The following is a 21382-nucleotide window of genomic DNA, read 5'->3' as shown; positions in this document are numbered from 1 at the left end:
ATATGGATATTCCTAAAGAAAATTTATCCATTTTACCATCAAATAGATGTTTTCTTTGTGGAGGGATGGCTGCCTGCCTTTCATCTCCCACTCTTCCAACTCCAATACCTATCTAGTTGACCAAAGGAAGCCAGTAGATGTGGTGGTTTTGGATTTTAGCAAAGCTTTTCATACTGTCTCTCATAGTCTCCTTCTGGATAATATGTCTATCATGCAGCTAAATAAGTTCATAATACCTTGAGTGAGCAATCAGCTGATGGGTCAGGCTCAAAGGGTTATAGTAAATGGGGTTACATCGGGCTGGTGGTCAGTCACTAGTGGAGTTCTGCAGGGATCAATTTTAGGGCCAGTGCTCTTTAGTGTTTCTAAAAATGATCTGGATGCAGGAATCGAACATATGTTAAGTACATTTTCCAACAATACTAAATTAGGAGGAGCTGTGGACTCCCTCGAAGGTAGAGGCACCTTACAGAGAGATTTGGGCAATCACCAACCATGTGAAATTTAAACAAGAGTAAGTGTCAGATTCTCCATCTAGGATGGGGTAATACTAGTTATATGTACAAATTGGGGGACAAGAGGCTGGAGAGCAACTCCAGGGAAAGAGATCTAGGGGTCTGGAATGATGGCAAGTTGAACGTGAGCCAACAGTGTGCCCTGGCAGCCAAGAGGGCCAACTGTGTCCTGGGGTGTATCCAGCATGGCATTGCCAGCTGGGCAAGGGAGGGGATTGTCCTGCTCTGCTCTGCACTGGTGTGACCCCACCTCGAGTACTGTGTGCAGTTTTGGGTGCCTCAGTATAAGGACATCAAACTATTAGAGTATGTCCACAGGAGGGCAACTTAGATGGTGAAATGCCTCAAGGGCAAGACTTATGAGGAGTGCCTGAGGTCACTTGGCTTATTTGGCTAGGAAAAGAGAAGGCTGAGGGGTGACCTCATCGCAGTCTATAACTTCCTCAAGGAGGGCAGTGGAGGAGGAGGTGCTGATCTCTCTCTGGTGACCAGCGATAGGTCATGAGGAAATGGAATGCAGCAGCGTCGGGGAAGTTCAGATTAGACATCAGGAAAAGGTTCTTCACTGAGAGGGTTGGCCACTGGAACATGCTCCCCAGGGAAGTGGTCACAGCACCAATCCTGTCAGAGTTCAAGGAATGTCTGGACAATGCTCTTAGTCATGGTTTAGTTTTAGGTAGTCCTGCGAAGAGCAGAGAGTTGGACTTTATGATCCTTATAGGTCCAACTTGAGATATTCTATGATTCTACGAATACTAGAGTATGACTGCTACCCTTTTGGTCATTGTCCATATACTTCCACTGTTGTCTTTGGAACAAACATATGATTTTATCTGTTCTCATAGCATGAAAGTATGGTTGCATCATTATAATACCTACTACTACAGTCATTGGTTCATCAATTATTTAAACAGGTCACAGCTGTTGTTCATACTACCAGATTAAAAATCTTTATACCAAATCATTCACATAAATTTCTAGATGACTCACTCTCAAATGATTGACTCCTCTTTCCAATTCAGCCAGACTTTATGCTACTGCTCTAGTTTAAATCAATAGCCTGTTGAGCTCCAACAGAAAAGGATAGAAAAAACTGCAGGAACAAGGTCTCCTTGCTGATGAAGACACTCAGGCCACACAAGAAAACAGCAACAGATTTTTCGTGTATTAAACAGGAACATTAAAATGTATTAGAAATGCAGTTCTAGGCTGTTCTGTGTAAAATTATATTCACCTTAGCTCCAAATTCAACCAGATTTGCTAAATTCTGCACAGACTTGGCAACCAGCGTTAACGTTCTTGCAGCAGTAGGAGAAGGAGAATCTGATAGGAATAAGAAGTAGAGAGTTACTGGTCATTTAATTTAAAACTTCCAGTAGTCCAATGAAAGTTAAGCTCTTCTATAGTTTGTTATTTATGACGGAATTAAATATTTCAAATGCTGTAACAGAACTGCATGTGGAAAATATCTCATGATCAAGTAAACTTTTGTTGGTTTAATATTATGTCCATGACAACATTAATATGCACATCTGAATTTCTGTACTAGTTGCTTACAGAACAAAATAAGCAAAATAGTGTTCCTCAGAAGCCTAAGGTAAACAGACGTTTTATGAATTAAGTGAAAGGCCTTTTCACAAAAATCAAACAGCTCTGTTAAAAGGAAGATTATTTGTTGTTAGAATCTAATAAAATAATTATTTTTTCCTTATAAGTAGGTCATGCATTGTTATGCAAATTATACTTTAAAGTATGAGTACTGGAAAAATAGAATAAACGTATGCAATCATGGCTTGTATTTTTATGAAAATATAGCTATTTACTGCACAAATCAAATGCTAGAAACTGCTAGTACAATCACTTGTTGGAAAAAGTTTTTTTACCTGACTAAGAGATTAGTGTTAAAAAATAAGGGGTTTTTTGTTTGCTTTTTTACGGTTATGATCAAATCTGGCTTTTCACTTACAGGTCATTTAAGTGTTCCATAATTGACATGTTTATTATATAAACTCTAAATTTCACAGTGCTTCATAAGAATGCTATATACTCTTCACTGTCTATCTGTATGTTTTGATCTTCCATCTTTCTGCCCCCTTCCCCACTCAGCATTGCAATTAATTAAAAAATAAGTTCCGATTTCTTAGGCATAGCTGGAGCTTAGCCTGATTCACTAGTCATGTAACTAATCTCAGTTGTTCATAGCATTTAGTGCTTAGCACTGTACATCCCTTTGAAGGAACAATGCTGGAAACTCCTGGACAAACTTAAACTCAAAATGAAGCCTGCAGAGGGTGGAAGCAAGGGCAGGTGGCCTGGGAGGAATACAGGGAGATTGTCTGAGCAGCCAGGGATCAGGTTAGGAACACTAAAGCCCTGATAGATTGAAATGTGCCCAAGGACATCAAGAAAAGCTTCTATAGGTGTGTCAGTGATGAAAGGAAGACTAGGGAGAACGTGGGCCCTCTCTGGAAGGAAACAGGAAACCTGGTTGCCCAGGATATGGAGAGGGCTGAGATACTCCATGACTTTTTTGCCTCATTCTTCACCAGTGAGGGCTCAAGCCAAACCACCCAAGTCACAGAAGGCAAAGGCAGGGACTGGGAGAGCAAAGAACTGCCCACTGTAGGAGAGGATTTGGTGCAAGACCATCTAAGGAACCCGAAGGTGCACAAATCCATGGGACCCGATGAGATGCATCTGCAGCTCCAGAGGGAACTGGCAGATGAAGTTGCTAATCCCCTATCCACTGTATTTGAGAAGTCGTGGCAGTCCAGTGAAGTCCCTGATGACTGGAAAAGGGGAAACATCACCTTTAAAAAAGGCAAAAAGAAAACTGGGAGAACTCCGGGCCAATCTGCCTCACCTCTGTGCCCAGCAACATCATGGAGCAGATCCTCCTGGAAACTCTGCTGAGGCGCATGAAAAATAAGGAGGTGATTGGGGACAGCCAACATGGCTTCACTAAGGGCAAATCGTGCCTGATGTATTTGGTGGCCTTCTACAGTGGGGCTACAACATTGGTGGATAAGGGAAGAGCAACTGATGTCATCGACCTGGATTTATGCAAAGCATTCGACACTGTCCCACACAACATTCTGGTCTCTAAATTGGAGAGATATGGATTTGACAGACGGACTACTCAGTGGATAAGGAATTGGCTGGATGGTCACACTCAAAGTGTCATGGTCAATGGCTCAATGTCCAGGTGGAGACTGGTGATGTGTGGTGTTCCTCAGGGGTCAGTACTGGGACTGGTGCTGTTTAACATCTTTGTCACAGACATGGGACAGTGGGATTGAGTACACCATCAGCAAGTTTGCCAATGACACCAAACTGTGTGGAGCAGTTGACACGTTGGAGGGAAGGGATGCCACCCAGAGGGACCTGGACAGGCTTGAGAGGTGGGGCTGTACGAACCTTAGGAAGTTCAACAAGGCCAAATACAAGGTCCTGTACTTGAGTTGGGGCAATCCCAAGCACAATTACAGGCTGGGTAGAGATTGAATTGAGAGCAGCTCTGAAGAGAAGGACTTGGGGATGCTGGTGAATGAGAGGCTCAACATTAGCTGGCAATGTGTACTTGCAGCCCAGAAGACCAACTGTGTTCTGGGCTGCATCAAAAGAAGTGTGACCAGCAGGTTGAGGGAGGCGATTCTCCTCCTCTACTCTGCCCCTGTGAGACCCCACCTGGAGCCCTGTGTTCAACTCTGGGGCTCCAAATATAAGAAGGACCTAGATCTGTTGGAGTGAGTCCAGAGGAGGCCACAAAGATGATCAGAGAGATGGAACACCTCCCCTATGAGGACAGGTTGCTCAGCCTGAAGAAGAAAAGGCTCCAGGGAGGCCTTATAGGGACTTTTTACAAGGGCATGTAGTGAGCAATGGTTTTAAACTGAAAGAGGATAGATTTTGATCAAATATAAGGAAGAAATTCTTCACCATGAGGGTGGTGAGGCCCTGGCCCAGGTTGCCCAAGGAGGCGGTGGCTGCCCCATCCCTGGAGGTGCTTGAGGCCAGGTTGGATGGGCCTTGGGCAGCCTGAGCCAGTGGAAGGTATCCCTGCCCATGGCAGGGTGTTTGGAACTGGATGAGCTTTAAGGTCCCTTCCAACCCAAACCATCCCATGATTCTATGACACAAAGATCAATCATAACATATGCAAACTTTTTAAACTTCAGTTGTCTCAATAATTTAGTACTACAGATTTCCACCACTAATTTATGCCTTTCCTTTCTTCCTCCCACAAAGATGTATTTGATTTATGTGGCAAAGTTTTGGTAGCCCAGAGGCTACAAGGATGGCTTCTGTGAAAAGCTGCTAGAAGCTTCCCACTGCTGGCCAAAGCTGGGCCAATCAGCAATGGTAGTAGTGCCTCTGGGTGAAAAAAAATGCCATGCAACAGCAGCTGGGAGAGGAGTGGGAATATGTGAGAGAAACAACTCTGCGGACACCAAGGTCAGTGAAGAAGGAGAGGGAGGAGGTGCTCCAGGCACCAGAGCAGAGATTGCCCTGCAGCCAGCGATGAAGACCATGGTGAGGCAGGCTGTCCCCCTGCTGCCCATGGAGGTTAACGGTGGAGCAGAAATTCCCCTGCAGCCTGTGGTGACCCCATGCCAGAGCCTGCGTAGGAGCAGAATCCTGGCAGGACCTGTGACTCCATGGAGAGGAGCCCAAGCTGGAGTAGGTTTGCTGGCAGGACTTGTGACCTTGTGGGGGATCCACACCGAAGCAGTCATTTCCTGAAGGACTGCACACCATGGAAAGGACCCATGCTGGAGCAATTCTTGGAGGACTCCCTCCTGTGGGAGAGACCCCACATAGGAGCAGGGGAAGAGTGTGAGGAGTCCTCCTCCTGAGGAGGAAGGAGCAGCAGAAATGAAATGTGATGAACTGACCACAACCCCCATTCCCTGCCCCCCTGTGCTGCTCGGGGAGAGTAGGTACAAAATTCAGGAGTGACATTAAGACTGGGAAGAAGGGAGGGGTGGAGGGAAGGTGTTTCAAGATTTAATTTTTCTTTCTCATTACCCTACTCTGATTTGATTGGTAATAATTAAATTAATTTCCTTGAGTCAAGTCTGTTTTGCCCATGACGGCAATTGCTGAGTGATCTCCCTGTCCTTATCTTGATCAACAAGCCTTTCATTGTATTTTCTCTTCCCTGTCCAGTTGAGGAGGGGGAGTGATAGAGTGACTTTGGTGAGCATCACAAAGCAATACAGCAAAACATAGAACCTGAAATCCTATCAATGCAACCTTATGTCTGGAACAACAGTAACACACATACTAATTGTTGCATCTGTAAGACCTCAACTACCATCTGTTCCTTAAAATGCTCAGAAACATTTCTAGGTGCTTAAGCCAACTGTCATGTAATAATCCGTGCTGTCACTGTTAAAGCTTCATAACAAAGCCCCATGACAACTGTGTCAGTTGTGATGCATGCCAACACACAAATCATGCCTAAGAACTGTTTAGGAGAATGCTACCTGATATCAGCCAGAACTGTGCTACAGATCAGTATAGCAATTTCACAATCCTGTTCTAGCAAACAGGAATAGTCCCTGCCACTGTTTTATTTACTGATAGGGATGCACTCTACAAAGAGAGCATCAAAAAGCAGGGTAATGTTTTTGTACTGTGCCTGGCTAGGATAGAGTTAGTTTTCTTCATAGAAGTTCATATGGTGTTGTGTTTCAGATTTTTTGACCAAAACACTACTCATAACACACTGATGTTCTAGCTTTTGCTGAATGGTGTTTACATAGCATCAAGGCCATCTGTTTGTCACTCTTGCCTCTCCAGTGAAAAGACTGGGGGATGCGCAACAGGCTGGGAGGCAACACAATCAGGCAGATGACCTGAACTAACCAAAGAGATATTCCATATCATATCATGCTCAGCAATAAAAGGGAAAGAGGGGCTTTTATTCGTATTAGCCATCTTTTGCTCAGGAACTGGCTGGGCATCCATCTACCTATGGAAGGTGGCATGATTACCTTTGCATCACTTGTTTTGCTTTGTTCCATTTATCCTTCAGTTATTAAGCATGTATTTAATTTTTGTTTGTTTGTTTTATCTTGATCCCCAAGTTCTCTTGTTTTTATTCTTCCTTTCCTCTTCCCCCATCCCACTGAGGGCGAGGAGGGAAGCGAGCAAGCGACTGTGCAATGCTTATCTACCCACTGGGGTTAAGCCACAACAATTTTCTTTATAAAACACTTTTTTTTTAACATTCACCTTTTCTTTTCTTTTAACATTCACCTTTTCTTTTTTTTTTTTAGCTTTTAAACAAGACATTGGGAATAAAAACTGTCTAACCTTTGAGGATGAAAACTATATGCCGGCTGCCTTAGGGATAAAGTCAATCAATTGATATGGATAACATGGCTTTGGACACAGTGTTCAAAAGACTTCATATTTTGCTAAATTAGGCACTAAAGTAAGTTGATGCCTATTATTACATAAAGTATGAATTCAATCTGAAGCATAGTCACCTGAGATGATATTAAACATCCTTGGGTTCAGGATAGCAGGACAAATCAGTCGAAGAAAAACAAAGCCACTGAAATGGAAAAAAAGCATTTTGTTCAATAATAAAGTTAAAGACTTAATGTAAAATTATGTAGTCTTCAAGCATTTAAGTGTGGCAACCTTTTAGAGATAGATGACAAACAACTAACCTGCACTCCGTGAATGTTTGTTAATTAAGAATGCCTTGTTAATGATAAAAACTGAAATAAAAACAGGCATATTGATTTCCCTGTTAAAGTAAACCTATGAAACCACCTGGGAAAAGCTTAACTGTAAAGCCATACTGAAGCCTGTAGTCTAAAACCACACTGACTTTATAAAGGAGGAGCACTTCATCTCCTGCCTCCCACAAATGTCCCACTGTCTACTACAGCAAGTAATTCATCCTGTAGCCACTCACTTTCCCAAGCCAACATAAGGAGAGCAAGAGTGCACAGTCAGAATGGAACTTCTCTTTTGGCAGAAACATGGCCTTAGTTCAGCTTGAACAGATCCATATCCTGATAACAGTATACTATTATACTAAAAGAATAATACTGGGTCAGCTACTTTCCTCACAGAAGTAATTGCTGCCACTCAGACAATCTAGAAAGCTAGGGAAAAGCACTCAGTTTGACTACAGAAGTAGGAACTTATTAAATAGAAACCCCAAATAGCCTTCAATTTAGCATCAGAAAAATCTAACTTTCTGTTGACAGTTGAAGTAAAAAAATATCCATCTCGGGTTAACCATAATTCTGGAAGACTGTTACTAATTGAAGTGACATATGGGCCAACTAAAGCAGTCTAACTCACCTCTCATTTTGTTCAGAGTGCGTGTACAGTACCAGCAAACTGCTTTTTCACTATAGCAATACAAAAGGCTGACCATTTACAAAAGAATGGAAGTGGACCTTGCACTACCTTGCTTATTAAGTATACAGTGATGGCATTGTCTATTATTAATTTCATAGAACCATAGAATGGTTTGGGTTGGAAGGGACCTTAAAGATCATCCAGTTCTAACCCCTTGCCATGGGCAGGGACACCTCCCACTGGATCAGGGAGCTCAAAGCCCCATCCAACCTGGCCTGGAACACCTCCAGGGATGGAGCAATTTGAAGTGACGTGTAGCAGTGAGGTTAACACGCCTTTAATGTATCCAAGACGCTTGAATTCCAATATATACTGTTACAGAAGTTTCCTATTTCTCCAAGAACCACAGATTATGGGCTGACAAAACAGTCCTGGCCCAGTGTGAAACAAAAACATTTTGTATGAGATGAACTTAAAGCTATGAGGAAGTAAATAATTTTGAAGTCATGGCATATACAACAATTTCTCTTGTAGATGGCCTGAAGTTGAAGACAACTGGGGCAATGTACTTTGCAGATACAGAAGATTTGGTTCTTCTTAGACTGATCAAGCTGTCTACATTAAAAATGAGTCAATACCTATGCATGGGGTTTTACAACCAGACAGAAATGGCAGCACTTTCTGAATGATATAGAAGGGAAGCTACCCAGACACTTAAAAACTATCCACCAGTCTTTGAATATGTAATAATTCTTGGACCAAAACCAGTGCTATAAAAGATAATATTCTTCATTGGAGGCTGCAAAAAGAACTGCACTCTAGAGACAGGGCACAAGCATGCGCTCACAAAGGCTAAGATGATGAGAGAAAGGGACCCGATATTTATAGTATCCAACAGAGCCCAGGAAAATTCTGAATGTCAGCTGTATCCACTTAAGGAAAACCACATGGCACTCTCTGGAGATGGGAAGGAACAGAAAGAGACATGGTATGTACTTCTAAGTTCTAAACCCTTGCAATAGGCTAGCCCAAACACCTCTGATAAGAGCAGCCTCAATATGAAGGCAAACCCCCTACAGAACACTGTTGGCAGGCATTTTATTGAAGATTTTTCTTCAAGAGAATCTTGAGTCACTTCTGTTACAAACACTAAATGACAGGGAAATAAGCATGGAAGGCACTGTACTAATTATTCTAACAATTACTGAAACTCTGGAGAAGGAAGGGGCTCCCATGTCTTCATTTCTGTCTCCAGCCAAAGTGATAAGCATGAGTCAATGACAAATCATCTGGAAGACTGTTCAATGGGAGATTAACCTTAGCAAATTATATCAGTGCCAGATACTGGTCTATCAGCAAGCTAGGTTTGCAAAAATAGTAAAGCAAATGTAGAAGAGATGTGGCTCTGATACCCTTAAACCCCCAGTATCATTTAGAACAACAATGACAAGACCTCATTTTTGTCAAAGATTTTTTTGACCTGCACTTGCAAATGATAGTGTTAAAGGAAGAGCTATTTATTCAATTGATTTATGAATGTAGACTGGAGTTTTTGTACACAGTGCCAGTTCAGAGGAGCCAAGTTCAGTAGCCCACAACATTTTTACGGAGGCTCTGGAGTGTTTCAACATGATTGGGCTGGAGCAGAAAATGAAACAAAACTGGAACAGCACAGAACTATGTATTTTCAGAAATGAACAGTGTGTCGATTCTGAGTGGTCAGCACTGGGAGTCTTCACTGATGCAGAGAACTATATATTCCACTGCAGACAGTCCAATCACTTTTCTGAGAAGGTATTAGTTTCCTTAACATGTTGTGTCTGTATTTTAAAGGACGTTCATCTTAGTATGTGTAAGATTTTCCCAATAATTAACACACACTACATAGGAGTCCCTGGATAAGGCATGATCCTCTCAGATGGCATATGACAGGAACATCATCTTCACAGGTCACTGCTCTTCAGAAGTATCACAAAGGTTAACTGTCACTTTGAGAGAACTTTGAGATAAGTTCCCAACATGGAAAAGGAAATCAATATTTTTTATTAGTTTGTGTCAAACCCCACTCCCAAGACACCACTAGCGTTCAGGCCTTCCTTCCACTCAAAGAAGGAAGTTCATTTGATATCTGTACAGCAATATGGAGACCAACAAGATCTCTCATGGTAAAATAAAAATGCAGGATTTATTCCAGACACAGACAAATAAAAAGACCAAAAAACTCAAGTGCATATCCAAGAGAGGCAACTCCCCAAAGTTGCGGAAAACAGATCTCAATCTGCTCAGATTATGATGAGGAAGAGCCTGAACCGGCTGTTGTGACAAGGGAAGTCCCATACACTGTTAGGGAACTGGCTGAGCTGCAAGAGAAGTACTGCAGGCAGGCTAGGGAGACTGAGACAGAGTACGTGTGGCATGTTAGCCTGATGGGATGGGATAGGATTAGATTTTTTGAGCAAGAAATGAGAAGAAAATGCAAGAAATGAGCAAGAAATGAGAAGATTCTGCTGACGAAGCATTTTTAAAAAATAGTGGAAGATGAGAGAGAACCATGGTCTTTGACTCAAAGAGCAGCTTTCTGGGCTGGAGGAATTGACCCTTTGGAAAGGGGTGATCTGATTGTCATTCCTACCCCTGGGACCAGTCACCTCACTGAAAGCATACAGAAGGCAGCTTGCTTGCAATTAATGAGTAAAAGGTGTTTGGTTCCTCACCAGCTTTCCCTGATCATAGAATCACAGAATCACCAGGTTGGAAAGGACCCATTGGATCATCGAGTCCAACCATTCCTAACACTCCCTTAAACCATGTCCCTCAGCACTTCATCCACCCGTTCCTTAAACACCTCCAGGGAAGGTGACTCGACCCCCTCCCTGGGCAGCTGTTCCAGTGCCCAATGACTCTTTCTGGGAAGAATTTTTTTCTGATATCCAACCTGACCCTCCCCTGACGGAGCTTCAGGCCATTCCCTCTTGTCCTGTCCCCTGTCACTTGGGAGAAGAGCCCAGCTCCCTCCTCTCCACAACCTCCTTTCAGGTAGTTGTAGAGAGCAATAAGGTCTCCCCTCAGCCTCCTCTTCTCCAGGCTAAACAACCCCAGCTTTCTCAGCCGCTCCTCGTCAGACGTTCTCCAGCCCCTCACCAGCTTCGTTGCTCTTCTCTGGACACCAAACAGAGCCTCAACATCCTTCTTGTGGTGAGGGGCCCAGAACTGAACACAGTACTCGAGGTGCGGTCTCACCAGTGCTGAGTACAGAGGGAGAATCCCCTCCCTGGCCCTGCTGGTGACCCCATTTCTGATCCAAGCCAAGATTCCATTGGCCTTCTTGGCCCCCTGGGCACACTGCTGGCTCATGTTCAGTCGCTGTCAACCAGCACCCCCAGGTCCTTCTCCTCCATGCAGCTCTCCAGCCACTCTTCCCCCAGTCTGTAGCACTGCAACTGATGTTAATGTTAGTAAGCCTAGGCAAGATGACACCCCTAATCAGAGGCCTGTCAGACTCCTTAATGCTTTACACAGTGAAGATTCAAGATCAGTTAAAAGTTGCTATGGTGGGGGACCCTTGGCAGGACCGTGTCTTACTTGGGGAGAAATTGCCCAGGAACTAATGAAATATGCTAGACATGTGGGGTATGGAGGGAAAGTCACAAGCCTCAGTTCGGCAGGGAGTAAAATAGTATCTCCCCAGGATAAAGTACTGATGAAGGAAGTTTCACAGAGTCAGTTGTGGAATGAAGGTATGAGAAAAGGGGGTCCTCAAGAATTAATTGATCACCTGCCCCTGTCTGATCTGCGTTTGTTGGTAAAAAAGTGGGAGCCTCCATACAAAAGCCCCCCCCCCCCCAAGACAAGGAGATGCCTGTGGCCCCTTTGGGGGGAGGGGGCGGGGGCAGCTGTTCCTTCGGCTCCTGCGGGTGAGATTACCAGGCCCCACCAGTGGGTTTATTTTAGAAGGCTCATAGAAAGCAAACAAGGGCATTTATTGGCTACTTTTCCACTGGGGCCCTTTAAGACACCAGCTACATTTTTGGTCGATACAGGGGCCCAAATGTTGGCTTTGAATACCAATACAGATATCCAGAATGGAGTTATTCCCAATAGAAAACAAATTTGCCTAACCTATATGTTTGGAGACAAACCCCCAGCTTACAGCCAGGGTGAACTGCTGGATGCCGGGGAGACACCTTTCCCACTGTGGCTATGATAGTGCTGGGGGCATTGCCCACATTCTGGGGCTGGAACTGTTAAAAGGTCAGACCTGGACAGAGTCGTCTGGAAGGGGGGTGGAATTTTAGGTCTCCGGCAGCCCTGATAAGGTTGTTGCATGCTGCTTCCCGCTCCCCCCGTCCGAAATAGTGAATGTGAAAACCTACCTCTTGCCCCTAGGAGCAAGAGAGGAAATCACTATGGTGATTAAAGACCTGCAAGAGCGAGGAATAGTTATTCCAACCCACTCCCCTTACAATTCCCCAGTTTGGTCAGAAAGCCAAATGGGAAGTGGAGGCTCACAATTGACTATAGATGCTTGAATGCAGGCACGAGCCCTTTGATGGCAGCGGTGCTGAATATAGCAGACTTGATTTCAATTATACAAGAACAGTCTCATCCGACTCTTGCCACTACTGATGTGAAAGATGTGTTCTTTATGGTACCTATACAGGAAAGCAATCAGGATCAGTTTGCACTTACTTGGGGAGGTCTTCAGTTTAAATTCATGCACTTGTCCCAGGGATATCAACGCTCATCCACCCTGGCACATCATGCATTGGCCCAGGCCCTATCAGAAGTCACTATCAAGGAGGAAGTAAAAATCTATCAGTATATTGATGATATACTGATAGGTGGATCTGATACCACTACTGTGGGACAAACCCAGAAGAAAATTATTGCCCACCTGGAAGGGCTGGGACTCCAGATTCCCTAGGAGAAGGTGCAACTTCCCTCCATGGAAGTGAAATTCCTAGGTATATGGTGGAAGGGGGGGCAACATGTATTCCTCCTGAAACTTTAACAACTTTAGAACAAATCAAAATCCCAAAGAAGAAAAGGGAATTGCAGCATGTCCTGCTGATGTTTTGGAGGAAACACATTCCCGACTTCTCCATCACAGCCTGTCCTTTGTATGACCTGACCAGAAAGAGGATTACCTGGGATTGGACCTCAGTACATGAAGAGGCTTGAAAATTACTTATTTTTGAGGTTGGAGTGTATCAAGCCTTAGAGCCAATACTTTCTACTGATCCTCCTCAAATAGAATGGGGCTTTGCGATTTGAATTAGGGAATGGTGTCAAGTATGGCTTAAAGCTTGTTTGACATAGCTAGGCTGCTTTTAACGTAAGCATGACTTTTTGCTTTGTAACACAAGTCAGCAACTTAGGGGCCTACCCCTCTGCAGGGGTATGATATGTACTAAGGCAGTTGCTTTTGGACACATATGCATCGCTATCTAGGAAACCATAAAACTAGTTACAATAGACACAATAGGGAACTGAACTTATGTAACCCAACTGCTTGCTTATTGGGATTAACCACAGGATGTATGGAGTGTTTGATAAAATCGCTACATAAGCTGACTGAAATTTCACTATGGTGGAGGTGCATTTTGTAGAGTGCAGACCCTATGCTCTCCCCGCTTACAGTCCATCTGAGAGTTGATTCCTTTGAATCATTCTGGTGAGCCAGGCAGGAGACTTCTGTTTGGCTGCGAGACTCTCAGGACTCTAGATCATCACGGGAGCAGACAGGTCCCTGGAAGACGGTAAGCTGAATAAAAGTGCCTTTCCCTAACATTACTCTCTAAGGTTTGTAAGGTACCTAACATTGTATAAATTCCATAAGTCATATGCAGGAGGCACAAGACTAGGATTATGGGTTCAAATCCCACCTTAGTTACTGGAAATAAGAGGTACCCCAAGACTGTGGGTTTGAGTTTCACCTTGCGTCAGGCTTGGTATATTTTGGTATACTGACTTATGTGGCTTGAATTTGGATTCAGTGCAGTGCTTGTGATTGGAATAAGTCTTGTTATTTATTATTTGTGGCAGTGTTTTAAACCTATCTCATTTGTCCCCTGTATTTGCTAAATGAGCAAGTATTGGGGTTTGTCTTGTGAAATATTTCTGGATATTTGTTGCAGGAATAGTAATTCTATAGTGGGAACCATCCTGGGAACTTTGTCCTGAAATTGGTGGGTATCTTCTGGATACTGGGGTATCCTTTGAATGCTGGGAGAACCATTATATAGAATATTGGAACTTTAGGAGATAGGATCAGTTGTCTCTTTGTGCCAGTGTTGGAAAAACGTTAATTTAGCTGAAGAATTAGGGCTCAATTAAAATAAGATTAGAATTATAGGTTATGTATATTGTATTTAGCATTTGATATATATTGTGTTTAGCATTTAATTTTGTTGATCTTTATAGTTAAGTTTGTGCAGACTTTGTGTCTGTCTCTGCAGACAGTGACGGTTTTCTCACAGACCACATATAACCTTCACAAGAACATGGTATTAGGGAGTGCTTAGAAAGTATGTACTGACAATCTTATCCGAGCAGAGCCTACGCTTTTACTAACAACCTTATCTGAACACAGCCTACATTGGTGAAGGCCAGAAGCATACCGAGGGCAGTCAAGTGAAGATAAAGAAATGCAGGTGTCCACACAAATGATGAGACAATCCTCAAATACATATGCATGAAGAAATGATGTAATCTGTTGAATATACATTAGATTGTGAAACACTTAAGGGTTAAATTGCAGACGCGCCAGGATCGTCTTGGAACCTTATTTGGGTTTGAATACCCCTGGTTCCCGGGGCCTCGAAATAAAGCACCACATATAACCTACCTGGAATGGTTATGTGTTTGTCTCTACGCTAACAGTTTTGGTGACCCAGATGGGACCTCGCGGGCATTGCTGAGGCGGCTCCGCATCGATCTCGCTCCAGCCGGCACTGAGTGATTCTCGGGGAACCATGGACCGCAACCGACCTCCGCTGCCCCCGACGGACCAGGGATATCAGTAAGACACGGTGCTTTATCGGGAATGGTACCAACTTTGTCAGGTCTTGTGCCTAATTGGGAATAGTACTAAATTTTTCTACAGGTCTTGTGCCTAATTAGGAATTGTACCAAATTTTTCGGGTCTTGTGCCCAATCCGAAAGGTACCATATTTTCTGGTCTGGTAAAAGCCTGCCTGTTAGACGCGGCGAAAGCTACGCTTGGTTGGGCTATGGAGCTCCAGAGGGAAGCCTAGGCGCCGTCCGTAAGACAGTAGCGAAAGCTCTGCAGGTTCGGCATCAGTGGTCTGGTTTTGTATTTTCGGTAATCTGCATTATTCGTAATCTGTATTATTAGCTCTGCAGGTTCAGCAACTGTATTCTGGTCTTGTATTTTCGGTAATCTGTACTATTCGCTATGTGGAACTTTGTTTGGTTTTTGTTGTTTGGTGCTGGTCTGGACTGTTATAAAATGCCGCCGATACCTAAGTCATCACTGTTAGGGTGTATTTTGATGCATTGGAAAGAGGGGCAGTTTGGGCAAGAAATGCAAAAAAAGAAATTGGTTGAGTATTGTTATGTATGGTGGACACAGTATAATTTAGAAGATCAGGTTCGTTGGCCAGAAAATGGAACTTTAGACTATAATATCATCCTACAATTGATGCTATTTTGTAAGCGCGAGGGTAAATGGGATGAGATACCATATGTAGAACTGTTTTTTATTTTAAGAGGGAAAGAGGAATGGAAGAAGGCGTGTGGGATAATGGTTGTTAGTACAAAATCGGATGAGCAATGTGAGGGATGTGTGACTGAGAAGAAATGTATGAAATGTCTGGCAGTGGAAAATGCTTCGCAGCATAAGGAAAATGATGATTTTGATTTATTAGTGGCTCCGTCGGCCCCACCAGCCCCAGAGATACTGGAATAAAAGGTGATGGGGAGGATGAGGTAGAAATAGAGGAACAGGAGTATCCCACTACCCCAATATCCCACCGAACACGGCAACGGGATATTCAAGTTAAACAGCAGACAGTGCAATATTAGCACCGCTTCAGCAGGGGGTTGGGGCAGAAGGACCCGTAGATGTTAAAGTACCTTTCACTCCAGGAGATCTGATGCTCTGGAAACAATCTGCTGGAACTTATCGGGAGAACCCGAGTAAAGTGGCACGAGTTGTAAAGATGATTCTGAAAACCCCGAATCCTGATTGGGATGATATACAGGTATTACTGGACACTCTAATGGACTCCACAGAGAAGGAAATGGTGTTGAGAACTGCGCGCGAGCGAGTTAGAGAAGACATTAGGCAGGGGATTGTCACAGGGACAGTTGATCAGAATTTTCCAACTGAAGATCCCATGTGGGATTATAATACTGCAAGAGGAATGGGAAATCTGAGGAGATACCAGGAGTGGATAGTTGTTGGAGTACAAAATGCTATGCCAAAACCAATCAATTGGTCAAAACTGTATAATGTCAGGCAAGAGAAAACAGAATCCCCGTCTGCATTTTTGGAGTGGCTTAAAGAGGTGGCTAGGAAATACACAGATTTAGACGTAGAAACAGAGCAAGCTAAGGTGCAGCTGGCCCTGATTTTCTTAGGGCAGTCGCAGGATGATATTATTATTATTTGCCACTTGCAATATGGCAAACTGATGTAGCACACATCCCCGAGTTTGGATGTCTAAAATATGTACATGTGTCAATTGACACCTTTTCTACCTGCATTGTTGCTTCCTCACATACGGGAGAATGAGCAAAAGATGTAAAAAAACATTTATGATATGCAATTGCTATTTTGGGGGTGCCAAAAACAGTAAAAACAGACAATGGCCCGGGATATATTTCTAATATAACAAAATCCTTTTTTCAAGAATGAGGATTCACACATGTCACGGGCATCTCTCACTCACCAACAGGGCAAGCCATAGCTGAACGAGCTCATGGTAAGTTAAAAAATATGTTGCAAAAACAAAAAAGGGCAAGCATGGGATACGCCCCTCAAGACAGACTATTAAAAGCTATGTATGTTCTAAATTTTTTAAATTGTTGTCAAGACAATATTCCCCTGATAGAGCAACATTTTATCGTGAAATCAAATGATAACATGAGTAAAGCTAAAGTGATTATATGTAACTTAGAAACAAGACAATGGGAAGGTCCATGGCTGTTAATAACATGAGGGCGAGGGTATGCTTGTGTCTCTACAGATCGTGGACCACAATGGATGCCAGCAAGGTGTGTACGACTTGCATTGCAATAATTGTGGGAATTTCATGCTGTGCAACCACCATTCCATGGATTCCCGCACAATCCAAAGAAAACATCTGAGTAAACCCTAGCCAATGCGGCAGGGCAAGATTCATTGTGTTTGTCAGTAGCAACACTAACCAATCCATTTAGCACCTGTTTAGTAGGTTTGCCGATAGATGATGTTCTTTATTAGGTGTGATAAAAGTAGATTTTAATAAAGATTTTAGTTATATAGGCAAAAGCGTAACGCTTATATAAAATGTTAAGGCCTTACTTAGTGTGTGTAGAAATGATTTTATATGATGTAATCACACGTTTTGCAAATATATCCAAATCCAACCACATCTCCCTGCAATTACCAAGTGAATTGTATTTTATTTGAGGAGATAGAGCATGGACAGGTATTCCTTCCTATATTTCATGAGGTCCATGTACGTTAGGCAAATTTACATTATTAACTCTGAATGTTTCTATGATTTTAAACCACACTTTGGTTCACCATCGTCAAATAAATGCCACATTGGCAGCTTTATCTAGTCTTTTGATTAATTTATCAGATCATTCAGAATTTATACATAAAAGTATTAACACCTTAGAAAATTTAACAGAAAAATTGCAAATATAGAATGATTGGAATACATTTGCAGGACTTTTTGTTGGATTTGGACCTTGGATTATAAAATTAGTCATGATAGGTTTTATGATTTTACTTGGTTTTCTTGCAGCATATTGATTTGTGTGCCTTGCTTAATCAAATTAGTGTAAAGCTTGATTGATAGTGTGTTAAGACAAATATTAGTAGTTCACAAAAACAAGATGGGGAGATATCAGGAGAGAGAGTGAGCAAGAAACAGCCATGAGTGTTGTTGGACCTCTGGAGCATAAGTGCAGAGCATTTGATATCAAGCAAGCTGCCGGCCTGAGAATAATCAGCATTGGTGGCAAAAACAAGGCGGCATGAAAACAATAACAGTGGTCACAAGGAGCTTGGAAGGAGAAGAACATGCTGTGGAAATTTTTATGAAGGACTTATGGGATTGGTGTTGACATTTTTTGTAAGGTATAAATATGAGCTTGTAACAATAAACTTGGTCTTAGCTTAAAACAAAAGCTGAGTCCTTGCTTGTTAATACACCGCACTGACCCTGGGCTATGGGATGATTTCCTTCTTTAGGATACAAGTATTGAGGAGGAATATATTTGCCCCTGTGGTTATGAAATCATTTAAAGGTTGAGGTGGCAAAGAGCCATACAGTCTCACTCCAGGTGTATACAGCACCTGATAGAATCTGAACTTAACTTATATACTATTTTACTGTTGTGCGAAAGGTTTGCAAATGCATGAATGAATGAGACGTTATTAACATGAAGCAAGTGAAGAGTCTCGATCTGCAGTTCAACCATCCTGCGAGGGGCATGGTCAGTGACAAATGAAGCGAATGGTGTGAAAGGCCAGAAAAACACAGGCACACCTGAGACATACAGTAGTACAAAGCAAGTGCAGAGCTCTAATCTGCATTTCCATTTCTTGGCAACAAGAGTAGCCAGAGCTGAGCGAAGCATGTGACAATAATAATAATGAGAAATATGTCGGGGAAAGAACAAATGAAACGCAGCCCCCTAGGATGCATTCTAGCACACTGGAAAGACATTGGGGGACCCCCGTGAGGGAATGTGGACAAAAAGACCCTCATTAAATACTGCATACAATAATGGCCACTGTATAAATTAGATGATGGAGAGAAATGGCCACTGAATGGGACCCTAAATTATAATACCCTTTTACAACTCATGTTATTTTTAAGGAGAAGGCAAATAGGATGAAGTGGTCTATGCAGACATATTTTTCGTTCTCCGCGACCACCCTGCGATGCGAAAAGCTTGTGGTATTAACGTAGCTCCCTGTGACCCTTTTGTGCTAACCCTGGAAAAAGATAACCATAAAGCAGGAGTGGATAAAATTCAGAGATATTGTTCATCTTATTCAATAGGACAAAGGTGCCTAAAATATAAAGAGGATGAAGACAGAATGAAGGACTTTGTAACCCCCATAGGCATGTGGGGAAGGGGCCAACAAGATCAGGGACAACAAGATCAAGAATGGGCAGGGTCACCATTTCCATTAGAAGAACCTGGAGTGGCCCCTTTAAGTCCCCCTCCTTCACCCAAGGTCAAAAGAGGAAGGAAAATAGAACCTGATACTGAAAAATGAAAGCATAGATTTAGATACCCTTCTAGTTCACCTCCTAAAATCAGAGCATGAGACCTTAAATCTAGGACTGCATTGCTACGGGAACCAGTAATTCAGGCACCTTTGAGAGAGGCTGCAGGACCAGTGGGTCCCGTAAAACTCAAGGTACCCCTCTCTACAGTAGATTTAGATACCTGGTAATTAGTAGGTAAAAGACATTGGGATGATACGGCAAGGGTAGCAAAACAACTTAAGACATTTGTGAAAGCATTAGATGTAGATTGGGGAGATGTGGATTTGATGTTGGACACACTAACAGATACAGAAAAGGAATTAGTCCTCCAAACTGCTAGAGATTATGGAAGAACTGAAATAAGGTATGGGGAGGATATAGATGACTACGTCCCACAATCGAAACCTCAATGGGATTATAACAATGCAGACCATTACCAACTTTTGTGACAATATCAGGAATGGGTGTAATTCAGGTTGGAAAACGGGATACCAAAAACAGTGAATTGGGGCTCTTTATTTGCTATTAAACAAAACCTTATAGAAACCCCTACAGAATTCCTCGATTGGCTTTGGGAAGCAATGTGGAAATATACCACCTTGGATCCATCCAGAGACCAAGGGAAAATGCAGCTAGTTTCCCTATTCCTAGGACAATCCTCTGATGATAATCAAAGGAAGCTCAAGAAACTGAAAGCAGAGGAACAACGTGATATAGAAAAGTTATTGGAAGAAACGTGGTGTGTATTTCGAAATAGAGATGGGATTGAAAGGCCGAAGCTAGGGAAACTCATTTCTACTGCTACTATAGTGGCCCTTAGAGAAGAAAGAGGGAGTGCAAAATTCTTTCTACCTTGAAAGAACTCACAGAATTGATGCTTCCAAACCAGACTGCAATATGCAAAAAAAGGAGGGACACTGGAAACGATTGCCCATAAAAAGGGAGAAATGGAAGGGCAATGGTTGCAGAGCTAGAAGAAGATTAGGGGAAACTGGAGGATCAGTCCGCAGGGGATCCTCTGGTTATAATGAAGCTGGGGAATGGGTCACATGACATTGAATTTTTGGTGGATACTGGATTACCAACACAAAAGCCCGATGGTAAAAGCTATAGATTGGTACAAGACCTTAGAGCTATCAATAAAACAGTAGAAGATCTCCACCCTGTGGTGGCCAATCCATATACAATATTAACCAGACTTAAAGAGGAATATGTGTGGTTTACTATTTTAAATTTGAAAGATGTCTTCTTCTGCCTACCTTTAGGCCCTGACAGCCAGAAACTGTTTGCCTTTGAGTGGGAGAATCCTGAAACAGGTAGAAAATCACAACTAACCTGGACGGTGCTCCCACAAGGATTCAAGAACAGCCCTACCATTTTTGGCAAAAGATCTTGAAGAACAGATGGCTCTCTCAGGAGAAGGTATTCTTCTACAGTATGCAGATGACCTGATTATAGCAATGACCGCCAAGGACTCTTGTTTATCATGGACAGTAAATCTAAATTTTTTGGGACTAAGTGGGTATAAGGTATCAAAACAAAAGGCACAGATTTTGCAACAAGAAGTAACATATCTCAGGTATGAGATATTGGGGGGACAACACAAACTAGGGATGGAAAGGAAAAAGACCATCTATAATGCCCCCCTACCACACACTGCCAAGGAATTGAGAACTTTCCTGGAAATGACGGGCTGGCGTCGGCTGTGGATACTTAATTATGGCATCTTAGTCAATCCTCTCTATCAGATGATAAAGAACAATCCAAAAACTCTGACGCGGACCAAGGAAGGTAAGCAAGCTTTTCAGACCTTGAAGGAAGAACTGTTACGGGCCCCAGCTCTGGGCCTGCCCAACGTCTCAAAGCCATTCTTGCTTTTCTTACATGAGAAGCAGGGGATGGCTTTGATAGTGTTGGCACAAAACATTGACCCCTGTAGAAGAGCTGTGGCTTACTTCTCAAAACAGCTGGATGAAGTAAGTAAAGGATGGCCAAGGTGTTTAAGGGCAGTATCAGCTGTGGTTAACAACATTCAAGAAGCTCACAAATTTACCTTAGGTCAGAAAATAACTGTGTTTG

General features: G+C 42.8%; 1 protein-coding gene across 2 annotated transcripts in view; it reads right to left on the bottom strand.

The window, feature by feature from the left end:
- The window catches only part of LOC128850269 (ras GTPase-activating protein 1-like), a 120992-nt gene that overhangs the window by 5786 nt on the left and 93824 nt on the right, over positions 1–21382 (bottom strand). For both annotated transcript variants that reach the window (XM_054053282.1, XM_054053283.1), the window contains 2 exons: positions 7013–7080; positions 1750–1838 (listed from right to left, as the gene is read on the bottom strand). In XM_054053282.1, the coding sequence (XP_053909257.1) occupies positions 1750–1838; positions 7013–7080 (157 nt within the window). The remainder of the gene's footprint in view (positions 1–1749; positions 1839–7012; positions 7081–21382) is intronic.

This window comes from Cuculus canorus, chromosome W, assembly GCF_017976375.1.
Source record: "Cuculus canorus isolate bCucCan1 chromosome W, bCucCan1.pri, whole genome shotgun sequence".
Classification (NCBI taxonomy): Eukaryota; Metazoa; Chordata; class Aves; order Cuculiformes; family Cuculidae; genus Cuculus; species Cuculus canorus.
Note: the sequence above shows the minus strand (reverse complement) of the source record. Positions and strands in the feature narration are given on the sequence as shown.